Here is a 24,215-nt window from a genome sequence, read left to right as displayed (position 1 = left end):
TGAGTTTGTTCTGGTGGCATCAAGATTAAACAGGCATTTGCCTAAACTTTAGACATTTATATCTCTGGGATATGCCAGAACTCCTTAACTACAAGAGAGATATGCCGATTTCGATGGATCTCACTCCAAAGACTTATCCAAGCTTAAGCAGTAATTTAGAAATCGCTAAATTAAAAATCACTTTGAGTTAAACCAAGCATCCAAAGAAGCAATACACAGTTTCTAATTTTGTGACTTTTTCAGAACGCATTAATCCTCCCAAATGGGAGCTGACAGGATATCACATGGTATTGTAGCACACTGGATACCTCAGGAAGCAATTACCATGAATACATTTTCTAATAAACTTGTACCCATCAGATGATAAGCAATTAAACATGCGTAATTATGGTTTCCATACAGTAATTTCTAAGCTGATTAGGTTTGTGTGCTTTACAACCTGAATGGGAGAATATTAATAGGGCTTTGGTTTGGTGTTGCTGGTTAGTGGTGGCAGCTCATCAGTGGATCATATGCAAATGAGGCCTCAGAAAAAGCATGAAGCCTCATTCCCAGCTATTAGAACTGTCAGGGGAGGGAGGGACATGTCAGCGGGCAGCACACACACATGAATATGCATTCACACTTGGAGCACACACACATTGTTGAAAGGTAAATTATACATTCTCTATACATACTGCACTTGTGTTATCCTCAGAATTCTAACTGTGTCTAATTCATCCAGTTTTACAGTTTATATGATCTTCAGTTACAGATGCTCCATTAATTTCCAATATTTATCACTTTCTAATAAGAGACCCTATATAAACTGTTTATAAGTTGTGAGTTATGACTTTCTTAAGACTTATTAATCATTTAACAATGCTTTATAGAACCGTTTTAAACCATTGGTAAGAACAACATTTGGATTTCATCTGCCTTCATCTTTTGCTCTTTGGATCGTCATCATTTGAGAGATCATTTTAAACAATATTCATTAGTGACATATTAACGTGTATTATTTGATGGCTTATTAGAAAGTGAGACCCATGGTTCTTCTTTATTAATGACTGGAAGTACTAGTAATGTTTTGCAAGTTTGTGGTGCCAAAACATAAAAGTATCTTTTCACCATGCCGGTTTCTAACTGATCTATGAAGCATTAATGAATGATTTATTATCTATTAATATGAGTATTAGTTGGATTTAAAACCTTTCTGCAAAAACTATCTTATTAGGAAGTGGTACCTTTAATTTTCTTTAACCATTATTTTCTCTGACATGCATCATATTTTTAGGAATTTCCAAGTTATACCATAACTATCATGTATCTAAAAACGGATAACCCAACCTCTAAGATCATGTAATAGCAAACCCTGGAAAGCAGAATTATCCCCATGAATTAAAAATGTATTGATTAGACAACTGAGCAACTCCTTCTGATGAGGAAGGTCATGAGATGTGGGTGAAAGCCACCTATAGTGTTGTAAACACATTATTTTTAAGCATTTTAACATTTTACATAATCTGATGCTGACTGTCATAGTGTTATAAGCTATGATTTATTAATATATTAACTGGGAAAACCTGCTCCCTTTAGTCGTCACAAAACAACACAAAGTGATTAAAATAAACAAAAATTAGAAACTCTAATGACATATTTTAAGCTTGTAAATCCCGTGAGGTCACGGACTTCTTTTGAAAGGGAGATCTGGCCGAGACAAAACAAAATTAAAATAAGCAATCATTGCCTGACACCAATAAGTTACATCCTTCAGTAAATATTGATGAAATTGGACTTTTTGAGCCACTGAGCCTCCTCTCCTCTGTAATACTATGAGAGTGGCTGAAATACATGACTGATTTCATTTTAAATCCCAGCCACTTTCTCCTCTGACAGAGTTGGTGAACCAAACATTTCATCTGTACAAACCTGCGAGTCTCTCTCCCAGATACAAACCCTCAGGGAGCGTGATCCATCTTTTCTTTGTGACTTTACTAAGGCTACCATTCGATCAAATGCCATTCACTGTGACAGCAGAACTTCATCCTCCTGTGTGTGTGTGTGTGTGTGTGTGTGGGTGTGTGTGTGTGTGTGTGTGTGTGTGTGTGTATCAGAAATAACATTAAACACAGAGACAGCAATGCAGTGTAATCTGTTCTGATTTATTATGAACCTGAATGTTACTTTTTCACACAAAATATATAGTTCTCATTGAGGCTCTCAGTATACATTTGGGATAGCACTATATTCATTAAGTCATTCATTGTCTATACATGGAGGGGATAATCTGTCATGTTGCACAAAATATCACAATAAACCAGTGACGGAGGGACAAACAAGTTCAGCTTAAATATATCCTATTGTCACTATTGGTATAGGAACGATGTCAGTCGGTTTATTGGTATTACATTTAATATTAACAGAGATGTTCATGTGTAAAATGTAGGCAATGATTAATAAAAAAGACCTGATATGTCGAGAATATATCAAGAATCATGATCTGTGAGACTTTTTAAGAATCAGAGCAGATGGCTGGACAACACACACACACACACATACACACACACACACACACACACACACACACACACACACACACACACACACACACACACACACACACACACACACACACACACACATTTGAGTACATAGTGGGTTGATTTACGTAGATCACAGAGCAGCAGAAACATCTGAGGAGTTTATTTCCAAAACGCTATATGTATCCAATACATCAATTCATTTAAGGGATATATTCTGTACAATATAAGGATTTTTACAGGCATGAGGAATTTTATTTACTTTACATATTGTTATTCCAAAAGTACTATAGTTAAGAGCTGCAATGATTAGTCGATTAGTCTGCTTCAAGCTGTGAAAATGTACTCTTTCTTTGACTTCTCTTTATTTTTTTTATACAATTTGAACAATGAATAGAGAAATAATCTGCACTTTAATCAGTTAATAAAGTACTGGTTAGTTGCAGCCCTACAGTACTATAGTTGGTTTGACATATTCCGAAAGTCTTTCCATCACTATTTCCAATGGCAGACAGCTGATTTTGGAACAAAAATCTTCACTTGACATCACTTAAACAGCTCGTCAGTGGCACTAGAACGGTATGTTCAGGAACAACATCACAGTTATAGAGGACCGGGGTTCATATTGACAAAAAAAGTCTCACAGTAGGAGAGCTAAACTACGTTCCCTCATCAGATCAGATCAGGCCTGGAATCACTAAAACGACACAGATCCCGGATAAACAGCCGTACTCTTTTGCGAATATGGATCCAGGTGAGATATCTGGCACGACATTCATAAGTATACAGTATATATAGAGGTGAGGAGGAGGTAAAGACAGAGAGACAAACGGAGCGAGGAGAAGGAAGGGCAGAGAAAGATGTCAGTCTTGAGTGGGCAGAGGAAACCGGTGCTCAGCAAGCGAGAAGAAGGTGGGGGATGTGATGCCTTCACTGAGGAAGAGCTTTCAGGATGGCGTTCACCTCCTCTGCCACGGCTGTCAGCGCAAACTCAAACTGCTCCTGAGGAGGAGGAGGAGGAGGAGGAGGAGGGAAGGATGCAGGGAGAGAAGGAAGGGAAGACATGTTTAGTGTGCTCAGGAATGCCATTTTAGGATGATCGGCAACTGCTGCCTCCTCATCCGACTGTACCCTACATGTGTTTGGCCACAGAGGTGAAGGTGAACCACTCTCTGAGCTTTCAACTCAGAGTACTCGAGCATCGATCTAGCCAGGTGTGTCTTAAAATAAAGCTTTTGAATCAACTTGTCTCTCTGCTCTGCTCTCTCTCTCTCTTGTTTTTTGAATCCCACTCATAGTTTTCTCAGAGGAGCGCAAAAGGGGGCTGATTGATGTTTGCCCTGTGGACCTGGTGTTTTTATATTCGTCTCCTCTCCTCAGGCTGCAGGCCACAGGGTCCTCTCACAGAAAAGGTATGTAGGAGTTGGAGGGAGCAGTCTTTAGATGTGTCAACACATAGCCTAGTGTGGCCTGAGGATGGGCTAAATCAATACGGAGGAGTCACCGGTGGCCGTGCCTTTCGCTTTGCAGTGGAGATTATCTGGAGTGATTAGGTTTTCTATTTTTACGTGTCTTCTGATGCGGTGATAAGGCCAGTATGTAACTACACCCATCTACAGCTACACCACAGAGTTATATGTACACACGATCTAATCCCAAGTTGACTTTAAAGTTCTTTGCTTTTAAAAAAAAAAGAATACTTTTAAAAGCAGGTTTTGTGCTGTGTTGTGCACATTTACACCACTGGGGGGAGGTCAATCTCTGCTCAACAGATCAGAGATGGTGGGTTAGCAAAGACGAAAAATGGTCATGCTATGCTGTAATTACTGCACGTCGATGTATGCCAAAAGAAGCAACCAGAAAAAGAAGGGAAATAAATGTTCTCTTTCTGTTTTAGCGGGGTCTATCCAAAAATAAAGTGGCAACATCATGAAGGAGGTAAAAAAAGAAAAGAAAAAGATAATTGGTTGTCCAGTTCTTGAAAAGTAAATTGTGAACCTCATTACAATCTAATTTCTGTGTAGACCCAGCATTAAGCCACGAAGTGGAATCAACAATATTCCAATATAGACTCACTTAGAGTTGTCAGAAAAGAAAAAGAGAGAGTTCTTGAAAAGCTTTTCTGCGCTGAATACAGCAGGGCTGTAAAAGCAGCTTTAATGAACCATCTACACTGGAGTCTGTTAGCAGGCTGTCACCATAAATATGAGCACCAACTGCTGCATGAGGTTGCCTTTATTATTATTATCATTATTATTAGTATTACTTTTACTATTTCTTCCAATTACAAGAGAGAAACAAAAGAGACTTCCTACCTATTATGTGTATTAGTGAATGAGAGGAAATGCTTTGTACACACCCTAAACTATTTCTTAAAATATTGTGAGGGGGATGCCCCGCTGTGATATAAACTGTTTTCAGGAGCAGCATTTTATTAGATTAGACAGACGTATGAAATCTACAGTACTGGGCTGGTAAAACGTAAAAAAAAAAATGGAATGGCATTAAAACTAAACATAATATGATCAGTTACATGTTGGATATTTAATCATTGTCATGGAAAAAAAACAAACATTACTCTATTTTAGCTTCTCAAATATGAGGATTTACAGCTTTTCTCTGTTCGATATCTTCACCAATGGAATAACTTTTGGTCTTTGACTGTGGGTCAAATAAAGTAAGACATCACATTGGGCTCTGTGAAATGATGGTTTTTCACATTTTATATTATATTACATTTAATATTTGTTTAGAAATGAAGAGAAAATCTTAAACATGTTTGTAACAGAAGATCTCGGTCTCTGTGTCTTGTGATAAATGTGGAACAGTGAGTTATTAACTTCCAAGACAATGTTTTTCTAATCCTGCAGCAGTTATCAATTACCACATCATTTCCCCTGATCCTGTGCACATGAAGTAGACAATCATCTGTTTGAATGACTGCAGCCCCTCCTCCCTCCCTCTATCCCTCCATCCCTGCTCCCCTCTCCTCCTCCCCCCACGTCTCCCCCCCACCTCTCTAACTCAAAGGCGGGGACCTTACCTTTGTCTGGACCATGCCAGCTCTCTGGTCTCTCAAGTGCTCCAGGGTAGCGGCAATATCAATCTCTTTAGCACCTGCAACAGACCGAAAATTGGACTGAGTTCAAAGCAGAGTAATCCAGCTCACATCTGTCAATCTCTCTTTATACTGGGCCCCCTTTGGAACAGCACAGCGATTGAAAATTATTACATTCATCCCTCGAAAGACTTGGACCAGAGCCACAGACTGTTTCTCAATAAAATATGCAGGAGGATATTTTTGGGGTCTGGGAAATGTGCAATAATGATTTCAAAAAACGCTAAGCACCCGCTTCTCTGTGAGAATCTAGCTCAAAATTGTTTTAGATTATGTGCAGCTATAAAGTCTGCTAAGAGCTTTTTGAAACAACAATATTTCTGTATGTGTGTGTGTGTGTGTGTGTGATTGTATGTCTGAGAATCAACAAACCCTAATTAAAATGATTTATTGCCTTTGCAGCAGCCATACTGATGATTAACCTACTGTATGCAACAGTTGCTCGCCTTCAACAGTGATCAGCAGCTGTTGAGTTAAGTCTACGCTTGGCTTTGAAAGGGTGTATGTAATGTAAATCTAGAAATCTTATTCTACTTTTAGATTAATGGATTTCAATCAGCACGCCAGAGCTCATTTAAAAAAGAAAAAAACAACGACAGAGAAGGAGGGAGAAAACTGTAGAGAGCCTCTGAACTCTGGAGATGTTTTTGAAAGTGAGGCAGAGAAAGGAAGCAGAAGTGATAGAGGGAGAGTGAAAATGTACGTATGTGTGTGGGTGAGAGAGAGTAAAAAAGAGGGATTTAATGCAGCTGGACTTAGTACTCAAAGTACTCCAGTGCTCTGACAAGACTTTCATGTTTCAGAAGGGCTGGATTCCCAAGTTAAGCTGAAGAGGGGCTCCTCAACCGAAGAAAAAAAGCTTTGGAGAGCGAGATTATGTTCATTTTATACATTCGATTCTAGAGCAGGAAACAAAAGGTTAAAAAGAGCCTGGATAGCACCTTTCATCACCACGGACAACAGCACATTTGGAGCTGAACCTGATGGACTCCATCAGGCTGGGTCAGTCTTATTACTGTTTTACAGATAGTGAGGGGAAGGTCCACATCAGAGGCGGCCTTCCTCCTAACCTGCTCTGACGGACTGGGGTTGCAGGAGGAGGGCAGGGGGTGAGGGGAAAGGGCAGAGGTCAAAGGGCAGAGGGCAGGCTAAGCTTTGGAGGGCTTTAAGGGGATGTAAGGCAGCCTTTGGAAGAACCCAGCTCCTGTGCAACAATAGATGTCCATATTCAGGGGTTGGACTGGGGGGGAAAGGGGAGTAAACAGGGCCCTCATGTGAGGACGACCCACAAAGATACTGAATAGCCGTGGGTGCAGGGAGGGGCCCATAGAGCATGTCTATGTATAGGATCAGGGATTTTGTGCTACGCCCCTTTCCATATCCAAATGTGTCTGTATGTAAAACTTGGATATCTCAAAGAATATGAATAAAAAAATACCTGTTAACTATAAAAACTGAGCTTATTCCTGTTCAGCTATAGCTCCTGCTCTGTTGGAATAGAGGCTCAGCAAAAACAATGTACCATGTAAAAAATGTAGACGCAAATTACACCATAAAGACCCTTTTCAGGTAGCTTTTCTTGCACAGTTGTTTTATAGTCATTCAGACGTGTGGATAATGATTTTTGCAGTAGGCGGCCATGATGGAACTAGCTTCCTTCTTGTGATAAATTGCAGATGACCTTCCCTGAATGGGTTTTTTGATTATACAATGATAACACAGGGACAACTCAGTTTTCAACTCAAAATGGCAGGAAATGGAAAAAAGCACCTAGACGTCCAGATTTGAACATCCTGGAGACCCAGTTTAAATTTTTGTAAAATTGGAAAATCATACCTAGGCAGAGAGTGGGATACAACCTATACGTATTAATAATAATAATAATAATAACAATAATAATAAGTAGAAAATAAACCCATTATTCACATTTAATATTACATTTTGATTCAAACCAATGGAGCAAAGTCTGTTTTCCTCTTTATAAACATTTCATTTCCATGCATGCACTCAGCTAATTTATGTTTTAGTTGTGATGCAGGTCAATATGGCGTGAAGGTAGCTCATATAGATAATTACTAATGTGGGTAAAGGTTTCTTGTTCCTTTTCTCTTTGTTCCACTCTCTCCACTCCTTCCAGCTCCCTCAGTGCCTGCCTCTGTCTTCGCTGCCTCTCCAGTACTCAGAGAAGTCCCCCTCTAATGCATCCCCGAGACCCTCTGTGGAAAATGAGAGGCTTTGGCGTTGCCAGGGCAACACTTCAACACGAGCAGAAAGAGTGAAAGGGAAGCCATTGATCGTTACCTTTAGCCATCCTATTGAGGACCATGTCAATCAGAATGTAAGTCCCACTCCTGCCAGCTCCATCACTGCGGAGAGTCAGAGAGAGAGAGAGATATAGAGTTCAAGAGAGAGAGAGAGAGATGGAGATCATTAAGGTGGCAGAGTGAGGCTTTAATCTAAGTGTTTTTCTTATAAGGAAACAAATTGCTAATTTACATCTGCATCTGCTGAGAGACTGTGGAGTATATTTAAACACAAATGAGTCCACGCACACAGATACACACTGCTCCATCTGCTTAAAACCTGACATTACAGATCACATAGTATATTTAAATAACAAAAATCAATAATAATCTGTAATATTCTAATGAATAATACCTGAACTGATCTGAATATTTGACGTTCCAATAAATGTGATTATGTTAAACCTTTGCACACGAGTGCATGTGTGGTCTTGAGACTTGCGCGGCTATTGGGGAGAGAGGAGCGGTTTCTGAGGCACACTGGGGACAAAGGCTTTTAAATGAATGCACCTCAGGAGCAGAGGAGAGGTTGAGAGGCCAGGGGCGGTTCGAGAACAGCTTTTGGAGAGCCTTGCTTTTCCATTACTCCAGAGATAGTCTTATGAAAAGCCTCCCTTTGTGCCCGCCGGCCATTCAACGGCTCTGCATGTTAATTGCAAACAAGGCGTGCACATCTCTCTAATAAAGGCAAGGCCAATAAAACAGGAGAGCGGCCTGAGCACCACCGCTTCATTAATCCACTGCTAGACACTCAGTCCGTACAGCTCCCTCAGAGGGAGAGCAGGGCAGCTTCCCCCTACGCATGACTTAACAGGATGTGACTATTAAAAGTGGTTAGACAGATACCTGGTGTTTAATACAAACCAATCAAGGCCAGTTAACTAACTCAACCAAATGGGAAATTGAAGTGTTTTTGTGCCACAGCATTTCCAAAACAGCCAGTAGACTAAACAGCAGGTCCAGTGGACCCAGATAGAGTAAATGGACTGAGCAGTTTTAAAATAAACAGCCTCTTCCCTGCATCTCACAGGCCACGACAAACAATCGCTATCCCAATTCAGTGGGGTCAGACACTGTCACAAGGTTCAAACAGTTATACTTGCCTGCAGTGAACAATTATCGGGCAAGATCGACCCCGGTAGCACTTGTTAACCTTTCTGAAATAAAAAAAAGAGAAAATTGGATTGTTATTGTAAGCTTGAAGGTAAGTTGTCTTACATGCACAGGCTGTTTAATCATAGTCTGAAAAGAAGGTTGATTCTTTTTTACTGTATAATAACTGTGATTATTAAAGCATCTCGTGAGGGACTTTTACTCTTCTGAGGTCTGGATGAAATTAACGACAGCAATCAATCAAAAGAGCAAACAGAGTCCTGAGAGATGCACCCTCCTGTCAATCAATCACTTTAATTTGAGGATGGAGAAATAAATCAGTGTCGCACCAAGTAAATAAATTGAGCATCATTTGAAACGGCGTTATTATGACATGCAGGTGATGGATGCTGTGGTGTGATGTTGTGATTGCCGACCATCGACGCATTAACCCTGGCCAATTATGAATGTTATACACCACAGGCACGGTGAAGGCCAACAAGCCTTTTCACACCCAGCTGTTGCCATGGAAACTGACTACACTCGGAGCTTCGGAGTCTTCCCATTTCCCTTGTTTTTTCACCTTTCAGCGACAAAATGACAAACAAATGCCTGAATGTCATATCATATCTGCAGTTAATAATCCATGTGTTTTTTATGCTGCTTTTTAAAATCATTAATTCTTATTAGAAACATGAAAATAAAACCAAAATGTAACAAAAAGCACAAGCATGAAAATACTAGTATAATTTAATGTGTGCATTTGCAGTTACTACTTCTACTGTAGTACTTTTACTACTACTTATAGTTATAATGTGTTGTAGCACATGATTACATTGCTAAATATCCTAAAATATATTATATTTATAAAAATATGTTATATCAAATATTGTTAGTAATTACATATGTAATTACATATGTTTTACCTCTATTTTTGGATTATTTTCTCTGTTGTTTCAACCTTAGTTTTTCATGTTTTTTAAAGTTGTATTTGTGGAGTTTTCTATGTATTTGGACCTTAAACTGTGAACTGGCTCTCCCGTGCGTACTAGAGCCAGCATTTAAAAGCACAGGGTTGCTCTATTTGATGTCATTATAAGCTATGAGCTCAGCTGTGTTGTTTAAATACATGCAATGGACTTAGCTGAATGTTAAAATGTGATGAAACTGCTTATAGCTTAAATAATACATTGCTTATTTAGCAGGAGGATTATTTTCTTTTTAGTATCTTTTGTGTATTTTGCATTCATTGTTTGTCTGTACCTCAAAATATATTACATCAAATATTTATATTTTACATTTTAAGTATATATATATATTATAAACATCTGAACATTTCTTTAGTTAGAGAGCATACAGAGATGGTTGGAGTTCCCATGCAAGGCAGAGGAAGGAGCAGTGAGAGGAGGAGAGGGGAGAGTGAGAGAACGACAGTTTGTGCACAGGCCTGGCTGAGGAGATACAGTTTCCAATGATCACTTTTGTGACTATGCAACTGGGCTCATATTACTAGCTGCAACATCACAAAAATGACACTGGCAACCGCAAAAAATACCAAGTTGGCCGAAACCGTGAAAACCGTGAGTGTAACGTCCATCATGTGGATATGAGACCTCTGAATCACATAATCAGAGAGCTTAAGATTCCCAATAACCTACAACAGTATTAATGGAGTTACATCAAGGCAATCTGATGGTTAGGGAGACCTTAACAGTAAAAGAAATCTTATGTATGGAATCAAAACACAGCTAAAACATGTAAATAAATAAATAAATATAACTGACTGCTGGCTACACCCAGTTTAATTTGGTAAACAATAAACACAGACTGTCAGGAAAGGATGACATGACAGCACTCCACATTCTCATTTTTTTTTTGCTCTCATCTGCATTACAAACCAGAGGGACAGACCTCCATCCACAAATCAGATGCATTTTTCTCATTTGGAGGGCTTTTCCTATCCCTGTGGGTTCTCCCAGAGGAGCTATTGCTGCTCTTCTGCCAGAACACATTATATGGAGAACAGAGTGAGGTTATTCAGTCACTGGCTTCCCCCCTCTCCCGTGTTTTTAGTGAGACAGCTCTCATTTAATTGGGTGTTTGAATTAGGTGTTTTTTTTCTTTTCTTTTCTTTTCTTTTCTTCCCAAGCCAAGCCAGGCAGTGCGGGGCTGTTAATTTGCTGCATCACATGTGCTGGAGGGAAGTGAGGGAAATAGGCCCAGGATGAAAGGGATAGTAGAGAAACACAGTCCTTATTAGAACAACCATTCTCTAGGACACCAAACGGCAGAGGGGCAAAAGGGACATGGACCAGAAAGGCACTGACAGAATACAGAATATTAAGGGAAGATGATAAAGAACAAACTCAAGATAAAGGCCAGTTGTGAAGGTGCAAATCTGTCTGAAATCTGCTGAGCTCCAGCGTCTGAGGCCAACCAGCAGGATCTTCACTCTACCTGCGGAAGTCTAAAAGAGTCCTGGCCGAGTTGGGGATCCCGCGGTCCATCCAGGACAGGAAGTGGAACTGAGTGACGGTGCGTGTCTCGTTTGTCTGCAGGTTCTTCAAGTAGAAGCTCCGCACCAGGAAGTCCTCACACCAGATGTGCTCAGACACCAAGTTGACCTAGAAAAAAAGAATATGCAAAGGACGGCATTCAGTTAATTGCAGCGTCACACCTGCAATCGTATGTATTTTAGTTTCATACTGTTCATGGACACAAGTCTTTTTGTTCAGACAGAAACTGCGAGCAGGAAGGTGGACAATGTCTCTAATACAATTATAATTTACATGCAAGCTTTGTTAAAGGCAAATTCTTTGAGCTGTTAGTTCATTAGTTTGTCAAAATGGGTTTAAAATCGTACACAGTAATCTTTTCTTTTCTTTTCCTTTTTAGTTTTTAGGGGTACCTATTGTGTGGTATAAATGAGATGCCAAAGAATGTAAGAATAATTTCTTCATTACGAATGTCTTTATGCTACAGCATTAAACAAAGAACTGAGGCGATGTTGTTAGGAGTAATTTAAGAGATGAATTTACACTCAATGACCTCCGTAAAAATCGAATGCAACAGCTCATCCACAAATTACACCTTTTAAAAAGTAATAATGCTATTCTGTTTTCACTGATGCTGTCAGAGAGGTAATTATATGTTTATTATAATTCAGTGCAGTGCAAAACCACCACTGAATATGTTTTTATACCGTTCTGGGGTCGCCGTTCTATAAACTCCTCACCTGATTGGCCAGTTTAAACTGGGAGGGCGGGCTCTCATACTACGTTACTGTGACATCACTCATAGGTTTCTGAATTGAACTTTACAGCATCCAAGCTTTGTAACTTCTGCTTAATCTCGCCCTGACATACCTCGTAGATGTGGTAGACATCAGATCCTTCGTCAGGCCAGTAGGGATGACACTGCTTCAGTCCATTTTCAGAGAGCGGGGTCAACATGACGACGACGACGCAGCCACTCTCCCACACCATCTACACACCAGAAGAGGAAGACATCAGACATCTGTCAAACGCATCCACACACAAAAACCCTTTCTTCCCTTACTCATCTGTCTGTATATTGCACATTAGCATTACATAGAAGCCTTGTATTAGAGTGGAATTGATTTCTTAATCTGGGTCCAGGAAGTATGAATAAATGTCACCTCTCCACGTGTGCGTTAAATGATAAATACTGGGTCGAGCAGCGGGAAGGCGCTTCATGTGTCCCCCTCTCTCAGTCGCCTGAGTGAGATCACAACATCTACTGAGCTGCTGCTCCATTTCATCTTATCACAATCTAATGTGTCCTTGGGAAAAAATACAGGCCCACAGCAACCATTAGGAAAATGAGGAGGAAACGCAGCTTTTATGATTGCTATAAAAACACAATAGCCTTGACTATACACTAATCACAAGCTTCTGCGATCCAGCCCAGTGGAGACATTACATGCCAAAGTGTGCCAGGATGTAATGAGATTAGGCAAGGTGATAATATGGGGGAATATCCATTTAGTCTTGTAAGGTTTGGCAAATATTTGTAAGGATTGAGGAAAAGGAGTATTTTTCTATCTTCAGCTAGGAAAGTATTTGTTTTTTTTTATGTGCTAAACAGTTTCCGGGCTCCAAAAATATACATCTACTACACATCATCTGGAGAGAAGAAGGCAGAATGCAAATAAAAGTATGAACATAACCAAAGTCGCTTCGCTTGGAAATCTGATTGTCCTTGTCTCTTTTTTTGCATTGAATTCTTAGGTGAAATGAGCAGAAAAGCAAGGCCCAGCAGAGCTAAGGTAATAGGGAGGGAAGGAGGGGAGGAGGCTGGAGGAGTAAAGGATGAAGGGATGGAGGAATGAGGAGTGGAGGATTAGAGCAGAGCTGCCTTTCAGAGCGCTGCCTGAGGCTGGTGTGGATTAGATAGGACAGAGCAAAAAGATTTACCTCCTGCATGGTCCATTTGCATGAGAGTGCCAGTGTTTCCCTTGTTTGTTTACTTTTAATGGGGGGAAAGAGTATTTTTTCCCTCCTACCACAACCCAAGGTTTACCGTATTGAATAATAAATAGCTACTACTTATTCACATAAACATAACTGATGTTCATTGTGTCAATTTGTCTAATTTTCCATAATTTTCTGCTTAATTGGGAAAGATTTAGAGTTGAGTTCATGGCTAAATAGACCATTTCATTAGATAATGGATATGCATTTATTCACCTGGCACAGAAGAAAATTGGCAGACAAACAAACTGACTAAAAACGAACTAAAAGAGAATGAACTGTTTCATCTGAGGCACTTTCAAATGTACAAATTAAATACAGAAAACAGGGCACCTTTTATTCTTGTTAGAGCTGATGTGACCAATTAAGGTACACTTTTTAGATATTATGTCCTGAATCTCTGAAATTAACCAGGTTGTATGCAGGTTTGTTTTTTTGGGTTTAAGAAGCAATTTACAACAAAGATCACATTACTTTTGGTGTGCAGAACTAAACAAGACCAGATTAGAAAACGCCATTACCACGCTTCCCCGGTCACAAATGGGTGCCAGTGTCTGTCCAAACACAACATCAGCACTATCATAATGATTCAAAATGAGTATCAATGCAGTGCAATATGCAGAGTGCAGAGTGCAGGGCCAGCTGGTCTGACAGGATTTATGCTTCACACTTCTACATCCTAGTCACGGCTAGCAGAGATTCTTCACCATATGGAGGTGATGGGCCTACTAATTACTACAGTGCTGTCCTATTAACACATAAGAATGCCATTTGGCAACCATGCATCATTTAAGGCATACCTCCACACAAGACGACATGTTTTACAATAGCCTATATCCAGTGAATAATGGCAGGTTCGTCTGACATTTATGGACAAGGGAAGGAATGCAAATAGAACAGAGAAAATTGCAATTACAAGCAAACATCAGCATTATTGCAAATAATATTAGACTTGGTGGGGGGGTGTGTATAACTAGACTACTATTTACAACCGAAAAGCTGCATGTTTCTAGCACATATTCGGCTATTGACATTGTTGTATTGATAAATAGAATGCATAGAAGCACAAGTTTGTGTCTCTCAGGTATTACCAAAAGATTTGAGTGACAGAGCCAAGCATATCATTCCTAAAAATATACAATTATTCTTCGTCTTACCTCTATCTGATGGATGAGCATAGTCTGGGAACCAGATCATCAGTCAAACTCTAGTTTATAACTAGTCAAGAGCATCCATAAGACACTTGAACTTAGAATTCGTCACAAGTCACACCTCTAATGTTTTATGACTATTGGGCATGAAAAAGCATTACGTTTGTTTCTAAGTGTAGCAAAGAGGAATTATGACCCATGCTAATTCACTATAAATGTATTATAGATATGGTAGGTATGCTACTAAGTGTTTAGTAGAATTGGATGTTTAGCTAGGACTTGAATGTGCACGTGAATGAGAAGCACGAGAGGCACAAACTGCGGTTACATTATTTCATTGATCCCACCTTGAGAAATTCCACCACTGCTTAAACACCACATAAAAAGTAACCTAGACTCTCTTGGACCAAGCAGAAAACATCACAGTAATTGGTAAATCACTCAAGACCATCTTCAAAACCCTCATCTCTGTAGAAACGAAATGATAGAAGAATAAAAACCACAGTGAACGGAGATGAGTTTTACCTGCCAGAAGTCTGCCACGGTGGAAAGAAGTGGGCCCTGTGAGGCAATGTAAGTAGGGTTACGAGGGTCATGGTCCATCTGGGAGAGAGGAAAGCAGAGTGTGACACAGTGTTTGGATGGGGACTGGCAGATGAAAACATACAGTCTGGGTAAAAGACTTCCAACAAAGCCTCCATCTGGATGCAGGAAAAAGAGCAGAAAACATTTGCTTCTGCTGTCTTTCTTCTCTTTAATTCATTGATTCAGTCTCTCTGAACTTGTGATTCTTGTTACTTTTCCTCCTTCTGTCCTCGAGATCTGACTTTGCTTTAATGGCTCTGATTAGACTAAATAGGAATATAAAGAAAACTACACACAACTTTTAGCACACTGTGAACATCATACAGTCTGATGCTAGATACACTTTAAACACCCAAAGGACGGTTGTGTATATCTTGTTTTTGTGGAAAAATATTAAAGATCAATCATGTTTGCATGAAACGAGTGAAGACCGCTGTCTATCTAATCAAAGTTTCCAACACATCATTCATTATTCCGACATTCAGCCATGTGTTTACTTGAGCTTCAGTCATGTGTAGTCTACAGTGCCATCATACCAATGACCTCATGAAAATTGCTTTCAGATCTCGATTCCACTCATGCTTTTACGTGTTTCTTTATGAAACATTATATAGTAGTGGGACTTTAAAGCCTGCAGGCGGTTGATGTGAGGGAGTGTTCAGGTGGGACATAATGACGTGGGGGACTTGATTTGAGGGATGTGATTGAGACTTGATTGAGTATAGGTGTTGGCTGTGTCGCCCTCCCCCCCAAAAATCAATGATCACATTTATATTGAATGGAATTTTTATACACCCTCGAGTGTCAGATGCATCAGTGGAAAGATGTTGACATATTTTGCAGGAAACGAGTGGGTACATATTATGCATTGTTGATGTAATAGTTGGCATTATAATGATAGACGACACACCCAAACAGTGCTGCAGTCTTGTAAGTATAGGGATACATTGATATTGTTTTTGGAAAACCTACCACTAATATACTGTATGAGGGAAAATGCAGTAAGCAAGCCACTGGGCCGTACTTAATGGCTTTTTCTTGTTCCTTTAAAATGAAGAGCAACATGTCAAGGACACTGAACATAAGTTCAGAAGTTAAACAATTACTTTTTCATTTCATTTCTTTCATTTTTTTTTTCTTACTCATATGTCAAGCTCATAGAACTTGACACTCAAACTTAAAAAGAAAATAATTATAGAGCATTTCTTCATGGCTTTAATATTACCATAATGATTTTCCTCCCTCTTGTTTGATAACAACAGGATTAATTCTTAATGCTCTGAACGGCTGAACATTCAACTTTGGTCCAGAAATTTTAAATTAAAAAACAATTTCTTGTCGATTTGTGTCTTCATGTCTGTTTGCAATTTCTTTTCATTACGCTGGATTAAAAATGTCAAATTGTTTCCTCTTTTAAATCTACTTCCAAGCTGTCATTTAATTACAAGTCGGGCTCAGAGGAAACTGATTATTGTTTGTGTACTTAAATGTTTTTTTATTATTGTAATGGGCCACTGGGGTTGAATATCATCCTTAGTACTGTAATTTGTTTTATTTTGGAAATACTCCACTGATGCAGATTTCCCCCAGGTGCAGATTTGATCATATCTATGATTTTTCTTTATAATTTATGGACATATTATCTCAATCTGAATTAAGTGTCAGTGAGATGTTAAGCAGGATGTCAGTACTCATTGGGGGTTTCATAGTTGTGACTAAATGATCATTGAAGTGAAGCATGAGTGACTGAAAATGTTCCTTCAATACACCCACACAAGGCTGAAATGTGAAAATGTGACTGCCTTTCTAGTGAAGAAATGTCACAAAAGGACACATTAATGCAGGAAATGTTACGTTCATTACCCACTGTTCTACTTCAATTAGGTATAACCGTGATGTTCAATTTTCTCTTCATGCTTCCTGGTTGAAATTCTTGTCGTGGATTTGTGAAAAAAATCTCCCGTGCCGAAATGAAAGGGTGGTGCCGAATGCTGCCACTCCGTTTAGCCAATCTCAAGGACACAGACATGCTGTAGCTGTGTGTTGACATCCCTGCATGAATACTAAAGCGCAAACATGAAAGAGCAGTCCTGTGTTTCAGCTGTCCTCCCCTTGCCATTGTGGGAAGAAGATAGACTTCAACAAAAAGGCAAAGAAGTGCTCCTTGGTTTGAAGTAAAATAGCTTGTACTGAAATAGCTTGCACAAATATCTGTTTCCGGAGAAGCGTCTCAACTTTCAACACCTTGCTGCAGGGCCTTGATCCTGCGTTTATGTAAGATAGAGAGCTCTGCAAGCTAAAGCCCGCTCAGAGCTCATCATGGGAAGTTTGAAAACAAAAGCATGGAGAACAGGTGTCGAAATGGGCCAGACAAGGCAAAGACAACCAAGGCTTTGACCACATTTTGTGCCACCGCACATTCCTTCGAACCATTCCTCTTGCTAATGATGCCGTACATCTGGGAGCGCTTGCATCATTTGTGGTCAAGCATTAGCCATTATCCAGGCTTTTCTCTCTGTGTATGTCCCCTCTCTGCTTTGCAGGGAGCTTAGAAAGCTCCTTCCCTTTGCCTCTCCGACCCCTGATTCCCAGAAAGACGCGACAGATTATTTACTCGTAGGCCACTGCCCCTGAAGCTAATGAGGAGGAAGAGGCCGCGTTGACAGACATAATTATCACAGTTTTGCTGGGCTCAGCCAGGGGTCCCTTTTGTGGTGTAATTACTGTCCTTTCATCCACACACCACTGCATCTGCCATTACTTCACCCATCTTCGACATCCGTTTGTTTTCAGATGTTTCTTTTTTTTCTTCGTTTTTTCAACAGCACCAAAACAGTTATAGATAACTTTACTTTCCACCCTTTTTCTAATCCAACAATTTGACTTTTTTGCCAACTTCTCCCCCTGATTGATTCACTTTATTCTACTCTATAAGATGGCAAATGTTGCACTGTTTAAATAAGCTAAAAACCTTGATGTATATTAGAGAAAATGGAGGAATAAATGTTTGTTTCTGAAAAGTAATAGGTTTTTAGTGTAGCTGTGTGTGCCCCCCTCTTCTATCTCCCAAGAAATTTTGGCACTGTATTTGAATGCATAGTTTCCTGTTCCCTTTGATGGAACGGCCTCAGGGGAAATCAGGACTGGCAATGTTTTAGGGAATAAGAAACCTTAGCCCTCTCCAACATTGAGGTCTTTCTGGCTTTGTAAGAGGGATACATTTGCTTAGTCAAATATAATTCTTTATAGTGCTGATGAAAAAAAGGGTATCTCCAGAGAGTGGCCATTTTGAAAGAATTGAAAGTAGTAGTGTGATTCAACAAGACACACGGAATCCATTGAGACGCACAGCATGGAGAACAAAGTTTTTAAAAAAGATTAATGCATTTGGATCGATGACAAGTCCTTTGAAACTTCTTTAATCTCAAAGTAAAATCCAACCACAACAGGTGCTCCCTTCTGAGACAACACATATTATCCACGACGTACAGCTACAATGAATAAACAATACTCACTATTGGGCTGGCATTGATGTAATCTGAGTTGCTGTGGTTATTTTCTGCTTTCAGGGTGATCCGGGAGTGATCATCTGTAATGGACATGTATAATTCATAAACATACTTTTCACTGTTTCTCATCCCCAGACAATAATGACAGAATTTTGAGTAGTAACAGAAGAATATACGTAAAAAAGGCTATAGGGACTGCAATTTCACCAGACTTTCATCACACACACACACACACACACACACACACACACACACACACACACACACACACACACACACACACACACACTGCTCTGAAGCCCTGAATTGCTTCACCTTCAATAAGGAATGTTCCAAGTGAAATAACAATAAAATATCCTATTTTAAGAAGTCTGTAAGCTGTGAGCCTTAAAATCCTCTTTTTCTTAAACAAGTGAAACTGTTGATAAGACTCAGATAATCTGTTTCCAGTGAACTTACACCCACTCCAGTAGTCTTATTAAACACATCAGCTTCAAATTAAAGCCCCTGAAAACTTTGCCTCCAATCTTTTTCTTAAATTTGCGACTAAGTAAGGAGAAATCAAACTTTACACACATCTCCAGGTGTTATTTATGATAATAAATATGAGTTTAAGTCAACAATTCTTCCTAATCAGGACTCTGTGTGGTTCGGACAGATTTCACTGACAGTTACCAAGCAACCCACCAACTGTCATCAAATTATGATTGCCAAATCCTGATTGGTGGATGGAAGTATGTGACATCACTGTGTCATAGCTGAGGCACAGCAACCTCAAACCAGTGCTAGGTTTTAGAAAGTTGTATGTTCTTGTCATGGATGTATTCTAAGAACTGGCTACGGTGCCGCCACACAGCCATTTTTTACCCCAGCGTCCACTTGAGGTACTGCAACAAAAAAACAATAACCTGAAGCCTAGACCTACTGTAAAGGACCCACATCGCAAGCTAGCCTCAGAATAACAGTCACTTTAAATTCCGATACTAGAATTTCGGCTCCCATGCTGTGGATGTTTCAGTCTAAAACAGGTGTTATTATTTTTATTATTATTATTATTATTATTATTATTATCATCATTATTATTATTATCATTATTATTATTATTATTATCAAGGTATTATCAAGGTATTATAAATCCAATCTATAACCATATGTAATTATATAGCTAGCTTATAACAAATATCTCACAATAAAGACAGCAAAAATGTTTTTAAGAAACAAAACTAAGCCTCATTATTTGTTTGTCAGGATATTTGTACAGTGTAGTTTTGTACAGTCTTGTTTTCTCATATAGTTGTATGTAGTTCTTTAAAGCATCTGTTCACAAATATATTAGTTAATAGTTATAATATATATCCACAACAGTGATGGAGCTGATGGGATTATTCTCTTTGTTACAGCAAAAAACAAAACAAACAAAAAAAACTGAATGGACATCTGAATGGACTCACATACAACCACGGCATCTGAGCGGTTCTTCTTGGAGTGCTGCTCGCCCTGCCCCACGCCGCAGGCGCTGGGCTCTGCCTGGTAGGAGCACAGGGCCTCCCACTCACGCTCCAGACGGTTCTTGTTCTTTAAATGGTCCTCCATGTATGACTAGTGGAAAACAGACACAGCTTTAGCCACCATTTCAAAAAACCAAGCCAGAACCATGCAAAACACAACTGAATTTATCTCAAAATGTGGATTAATGAAATTGGGAGGGATATCATCTCCACCATAGCTGGCTTGAGACACCTTGTTGTTATGTTCTTCATTGAATTTTCCTCATCATGAGCTAACCAATAAATAAACTGGAGCGAAAACACTAAACCCTTGACAATAGCATCTCTCTGTTAAAGCTATGATCAGGGGTCATCAGGCATTATGGTCAGAAGCTGCTGTATAGCATGAGAACTGAGTGAGGAGAAGGCTGCTGAAGATCTAGGTGGAGGAGAAGGTGTGCTAATGTTTGTGTCTTTGTGCATGTGTGTTTGACTGAGAGAGGAAAAAACATGCACAATTAAGACTCCTGAAAGGTTTGTCTGCATTGGAAATACTTCAGGGGTGTTTCAATCACGTCCCTCACTGCTTGCACAGCCACTGATAAGATTGTCTGCATTTAAGCCGTCGCTTGGAGAAGACAAAATTGAATTCGTTAGAGAGACAAAGATGGAGAAAGAGAAGGGGGAGGGGAAGTGTGTGTGTGTGTGTGTGTGTGTGTGTGTGTGTGTGTGTGTGTGTGTGTGTGTGTGTGTGTGTGTGTGTGTGTGTGTGTGTGTGTGTTGTGTGTATGTGTGTGTTTGTGTGTATTTTCCCAAACCAGGGCAAGTCTTAGGGAGCTTAGAGGCTGTAGCTGGCAAGACAATCTTTTGTAGCGTTGCACCGTGTTTCGCTTCCTCTCCTGTATCATGGCTACCCTCCCAACGGGGTTAAATGGTTTAGTCCGCTATTGTGTGAGGCAGAAGATTACAGACTCATAAACTGATGTCAGGGATCAGCTGGCTAATACAATGAAAGTGATACCCAGATGCGCTGGGTTTTTATCCCATATTAAAGGCAGTATAGGTAGGCTGAGCAGAGATGAGACACTCCATTGTTACAACCAACGTATTCACTCTTGTCTGTCAAACGGGAATTCCAAGTCTTTCCCGAAAATATACAATTCCTACTTAGATGACAATCACAAATAAGCTTGTCCGACACATAATAGGCAATTACCCTCTGATGGCTGATGAATTCAGACATCTCCTGCATGCACGCAAAGGATATTAGGTGACTTATAAGAACATTACAAATCCTACAGACAATTGAAATCAAAGTGTATTGTTTGATGCAGTACTAAAGGTGCCACTCAGGGTCTAAAAGGCCACACTGAGAAGAGGAAGAAAGCAACTCTTGTGATTAATACAGCTGCATAATGAGACGCCACAACAGCACTATGTGTTCTATCTGAACTTATAAATGACATAAAGTGATATTTCTGAAATATTACTCGTGTTTATATTTGAACCATCCCTGTTTCAACTTTTAAAAACCCAATTTTATAGACAAAATCTAGTTGATGTAATTTCTAACACTTTTTGCATGTGTGTTGTTGTGCATCGCCTACACAAACACACAGCGCTGTCTTCCAGGGAAAATGACAGCATGCCATTATGGCCACTTGACAGAGCACCACGATGCTCTTGTCACCCTGTACAAGTACTCTCTGCTTGCCAGCCTGACAGCTTCCCACCTCCCCTACCAATATTACATCTCCATGTACTTGATAAATCCACTCTGAATTGCCTCCCATTCTATTCAAACGATGCCCTGAATCGATTGCATTCCAAATTCATATTTTCGCAGCTTAATGCAATGCAGCCAGCAGGCCCTTATCAAGCCCTCCCGCTCTTAGGGGGAGGCAGTGGACCATGGCGTATTCCAGAGACAGGGTAACGAAGGTTTAGTGAATGGGGGGATTATGTCTGCCAATCAGAGGGTTGGGATGGGAGGCCTGGGTGTCAGGGAAACAATGTCTAATCCTTCCTAAGCAGTCTCCTTCGGCAGCAGAGAGTGCTGGGTGAAATCAGGATGAAGGGACAACCAGGGGACCCAGACACAACAGGTAACACATTACTGTCAAGCTCCACTGTCAAATTAAAACGAACAATACTGGTAACAGTTTGTACAGGGAGCAGTGAGAGGTGAAAAAAGGTATTAATATGTATGTTTTTTGTTTAATAATAAATGACAAGAACATACTGTTTGTTTGCTTAAATGGAATCCCAAATTGTTCTTTGGCTCATAAATGTAAAATTGTGAGTAAAAGCCAGTCAGGGCAAAGCATAATGCACAGGTCTGTGGCTACTTTCCTTTGCCTGAATTTATTTTCCTTTCAAGCAAATAATTCATCATTTAAAATTAAAAACTGAACAATAGCTACTAAACATAATAAAAAAGTGCCTCAAGCGACATAATTATTGATTTCTTTTTTTTCTTCCTTTAGTAGAGAGGTGGTTTAGTCAGGGGACTGCTACAGCAACAGCAACTAAATAAACATTTTGACCCTGTTTCTGGACAGTAGGAGCACTGGATGAGGACTGAGTTGTTTCTTTGTTTAACATGCTTGGGAGGAAAAATAACTTAACTGACTGTAAAGTGCTGTCCATGGTGCTGAATGGACTGCAGCAATAAGCACAGACATACAGCCACCTAAGTAACTTGTGCTTCCATGTTACATCTGGTAATCATTTTTTGGGGGGGGGGGGTTAATCATTAAGAAGGTAACGTTTGCACGGTCGTAGCACGACACTGCAGCTGAAAATTCCCAAAGAGAGAAGATAGAAAATGTAAGATAGCAGAGGTGTGTCAAAGCCCTGGAAAAATTAATAATAGTGGATGACTCAGCACACAGGGGCATCCAATTTCACTTTTGAAGTTAGAAGTCATTATGCACAACTTTTTAAGTCTGGTGTGTGTGTGTGTGGGGGTGTGTGTGTGTGTGTGTGTAGTTCATAGTGGACGTATATGTTGTTGTGTGTGTGTGTGTGTGTGTGTGTGTGTGTGTGTGTGTGTGTGTCTGTGTGTGTGAGGTGCTTGGGTCTCAGAAAAAAAGGACCCCCTGCATATGTGCTTTGGAAAGCCGGGTATATTCATCATCATCCTTCTCCACACGGTGTGAGCTCCAAAGAGCGAGAGAAGGGAGATGAGAGGGGAGTAGAGCTGAGATGGGAAAATATAGGTCTGAGATCAGTGATAACAAGGCAATCTCACACATGGTTTCATGTGAGATGGCGGTGGAATTTTAAAGAAGAACCCTATAGGACATCTCCACGTCAATCATGACATGAAAGAGAAGTAAAGGTCCCTGAGTGTTTTACCTTTCAACATTGCAATGGCGGCGTTGAAGAAACTAGGGGCTAATGATAACAGCTCCTAGAAATGATTCACAGTGCCTCTTTTGTTATTGCAGGGCTAAATGCTTTTCTATTGTCAATGTTTTCAAAAGGGGCTTCACAAACAAGTCTTGACGAGTGCAACAAAACCCATCTATTACCACCAATACAAGGCATTACTCAGATTCACTCTCATTCATTATAGCCTCCCAATATAAAAGCTAGACATGCAGTGTGATGAATGCTCTCTCCATTAATGGAAACACTGCAAGGCATCTATCCATCTCTTTTATCAAGCTTGTCTTAAATGAATGAAGCGAAAGTTGTGCAAAATTAAAACAATCCATTGTGTGTTTGTGGAAGTGTTGGCAACCAAAGGCTTTTTCAAGAAAAAAAACAAAAACCTAGTTTCTAAACCATCCAAATGACAATCAGATGGATAATGATATTTCGGCTTTGTGCAGCTCTCATCACGAAAACAATGTCTGCCTTAGTTTGCTGCAGCAGTAAGAGAGACAGAGGGGCTAAAAGATGAAAATGACCAAGGGGAGAGACGCAGGATGGAATGATAAAGGGAGAA

General features: G+C 39.9%; 1 protein-coding gene across 1 annotated transcript in view; it reads right to left on the bottom strand.

Moving 5' to 3' along the window:
• Nucleotides 1–3,294: 3,294 nt before the first annotated feature.
• ptprn2 (protein tyrosine phosphatase receptor type N2) overlaps nt 3,295–24,215 on the bottom strand; it is a 121,749-nt gene continuing 100,828 nt past the window's right edge. Inside the window, exons 14-22 of the mRNA XM_083935865.1 lie at nt 20,225–20,372; nt 18,780–18,853; nt 15,205–15,282; nt 12,401–12,520; nt 11,493–11,659; nt 9,047–9,100; nt 7,942–8,006; nt 5,566–5,639; nt 3,295–3,524 (exon numbers count right to left, since the gene is read on the bottom strand). Coding sequence (XP_083791991.1) covers nt 3,453–3,524; nt 5,566–5,639; nt 7,942–8,006; nt 9,047–9,100; nt 11,493–11,659; nt 12,401–12,520; nt 15,205–15,282; nt 18,780–18,853; nt 20,225–20,372 — 852 coding nt within the window. The 3' untranslated portion in view covers nt 3,295–3,452. The remainder of the gene's footprint in view (nt 3,525–5,565; nt 5,640–7,941; nt 8,007–9,046; nt 9,101–11,492; nt 11,660–12,400; nt 12,521–15,204; nt 15,283–18,779; nt 18,854–20,224; nt 20,373–24,215) is intronic.

This window comes from Echiichthys vipera, assembly GCF_963691815.1.
Source record: "Echiichthys vipera genome assembly, chromosome: 21".
Classification (NCBI taxonomy): Eukaryota; Metazoa; Chordata; class Actinopteri; order Perciformes; family Trachinidae; genus Echiichthys; species Echiichthys vipera.
Note: the sequence above shows the minus strand (reverse complement) of the source record. Positions and strands in the feature narration are given on the sequence as shown.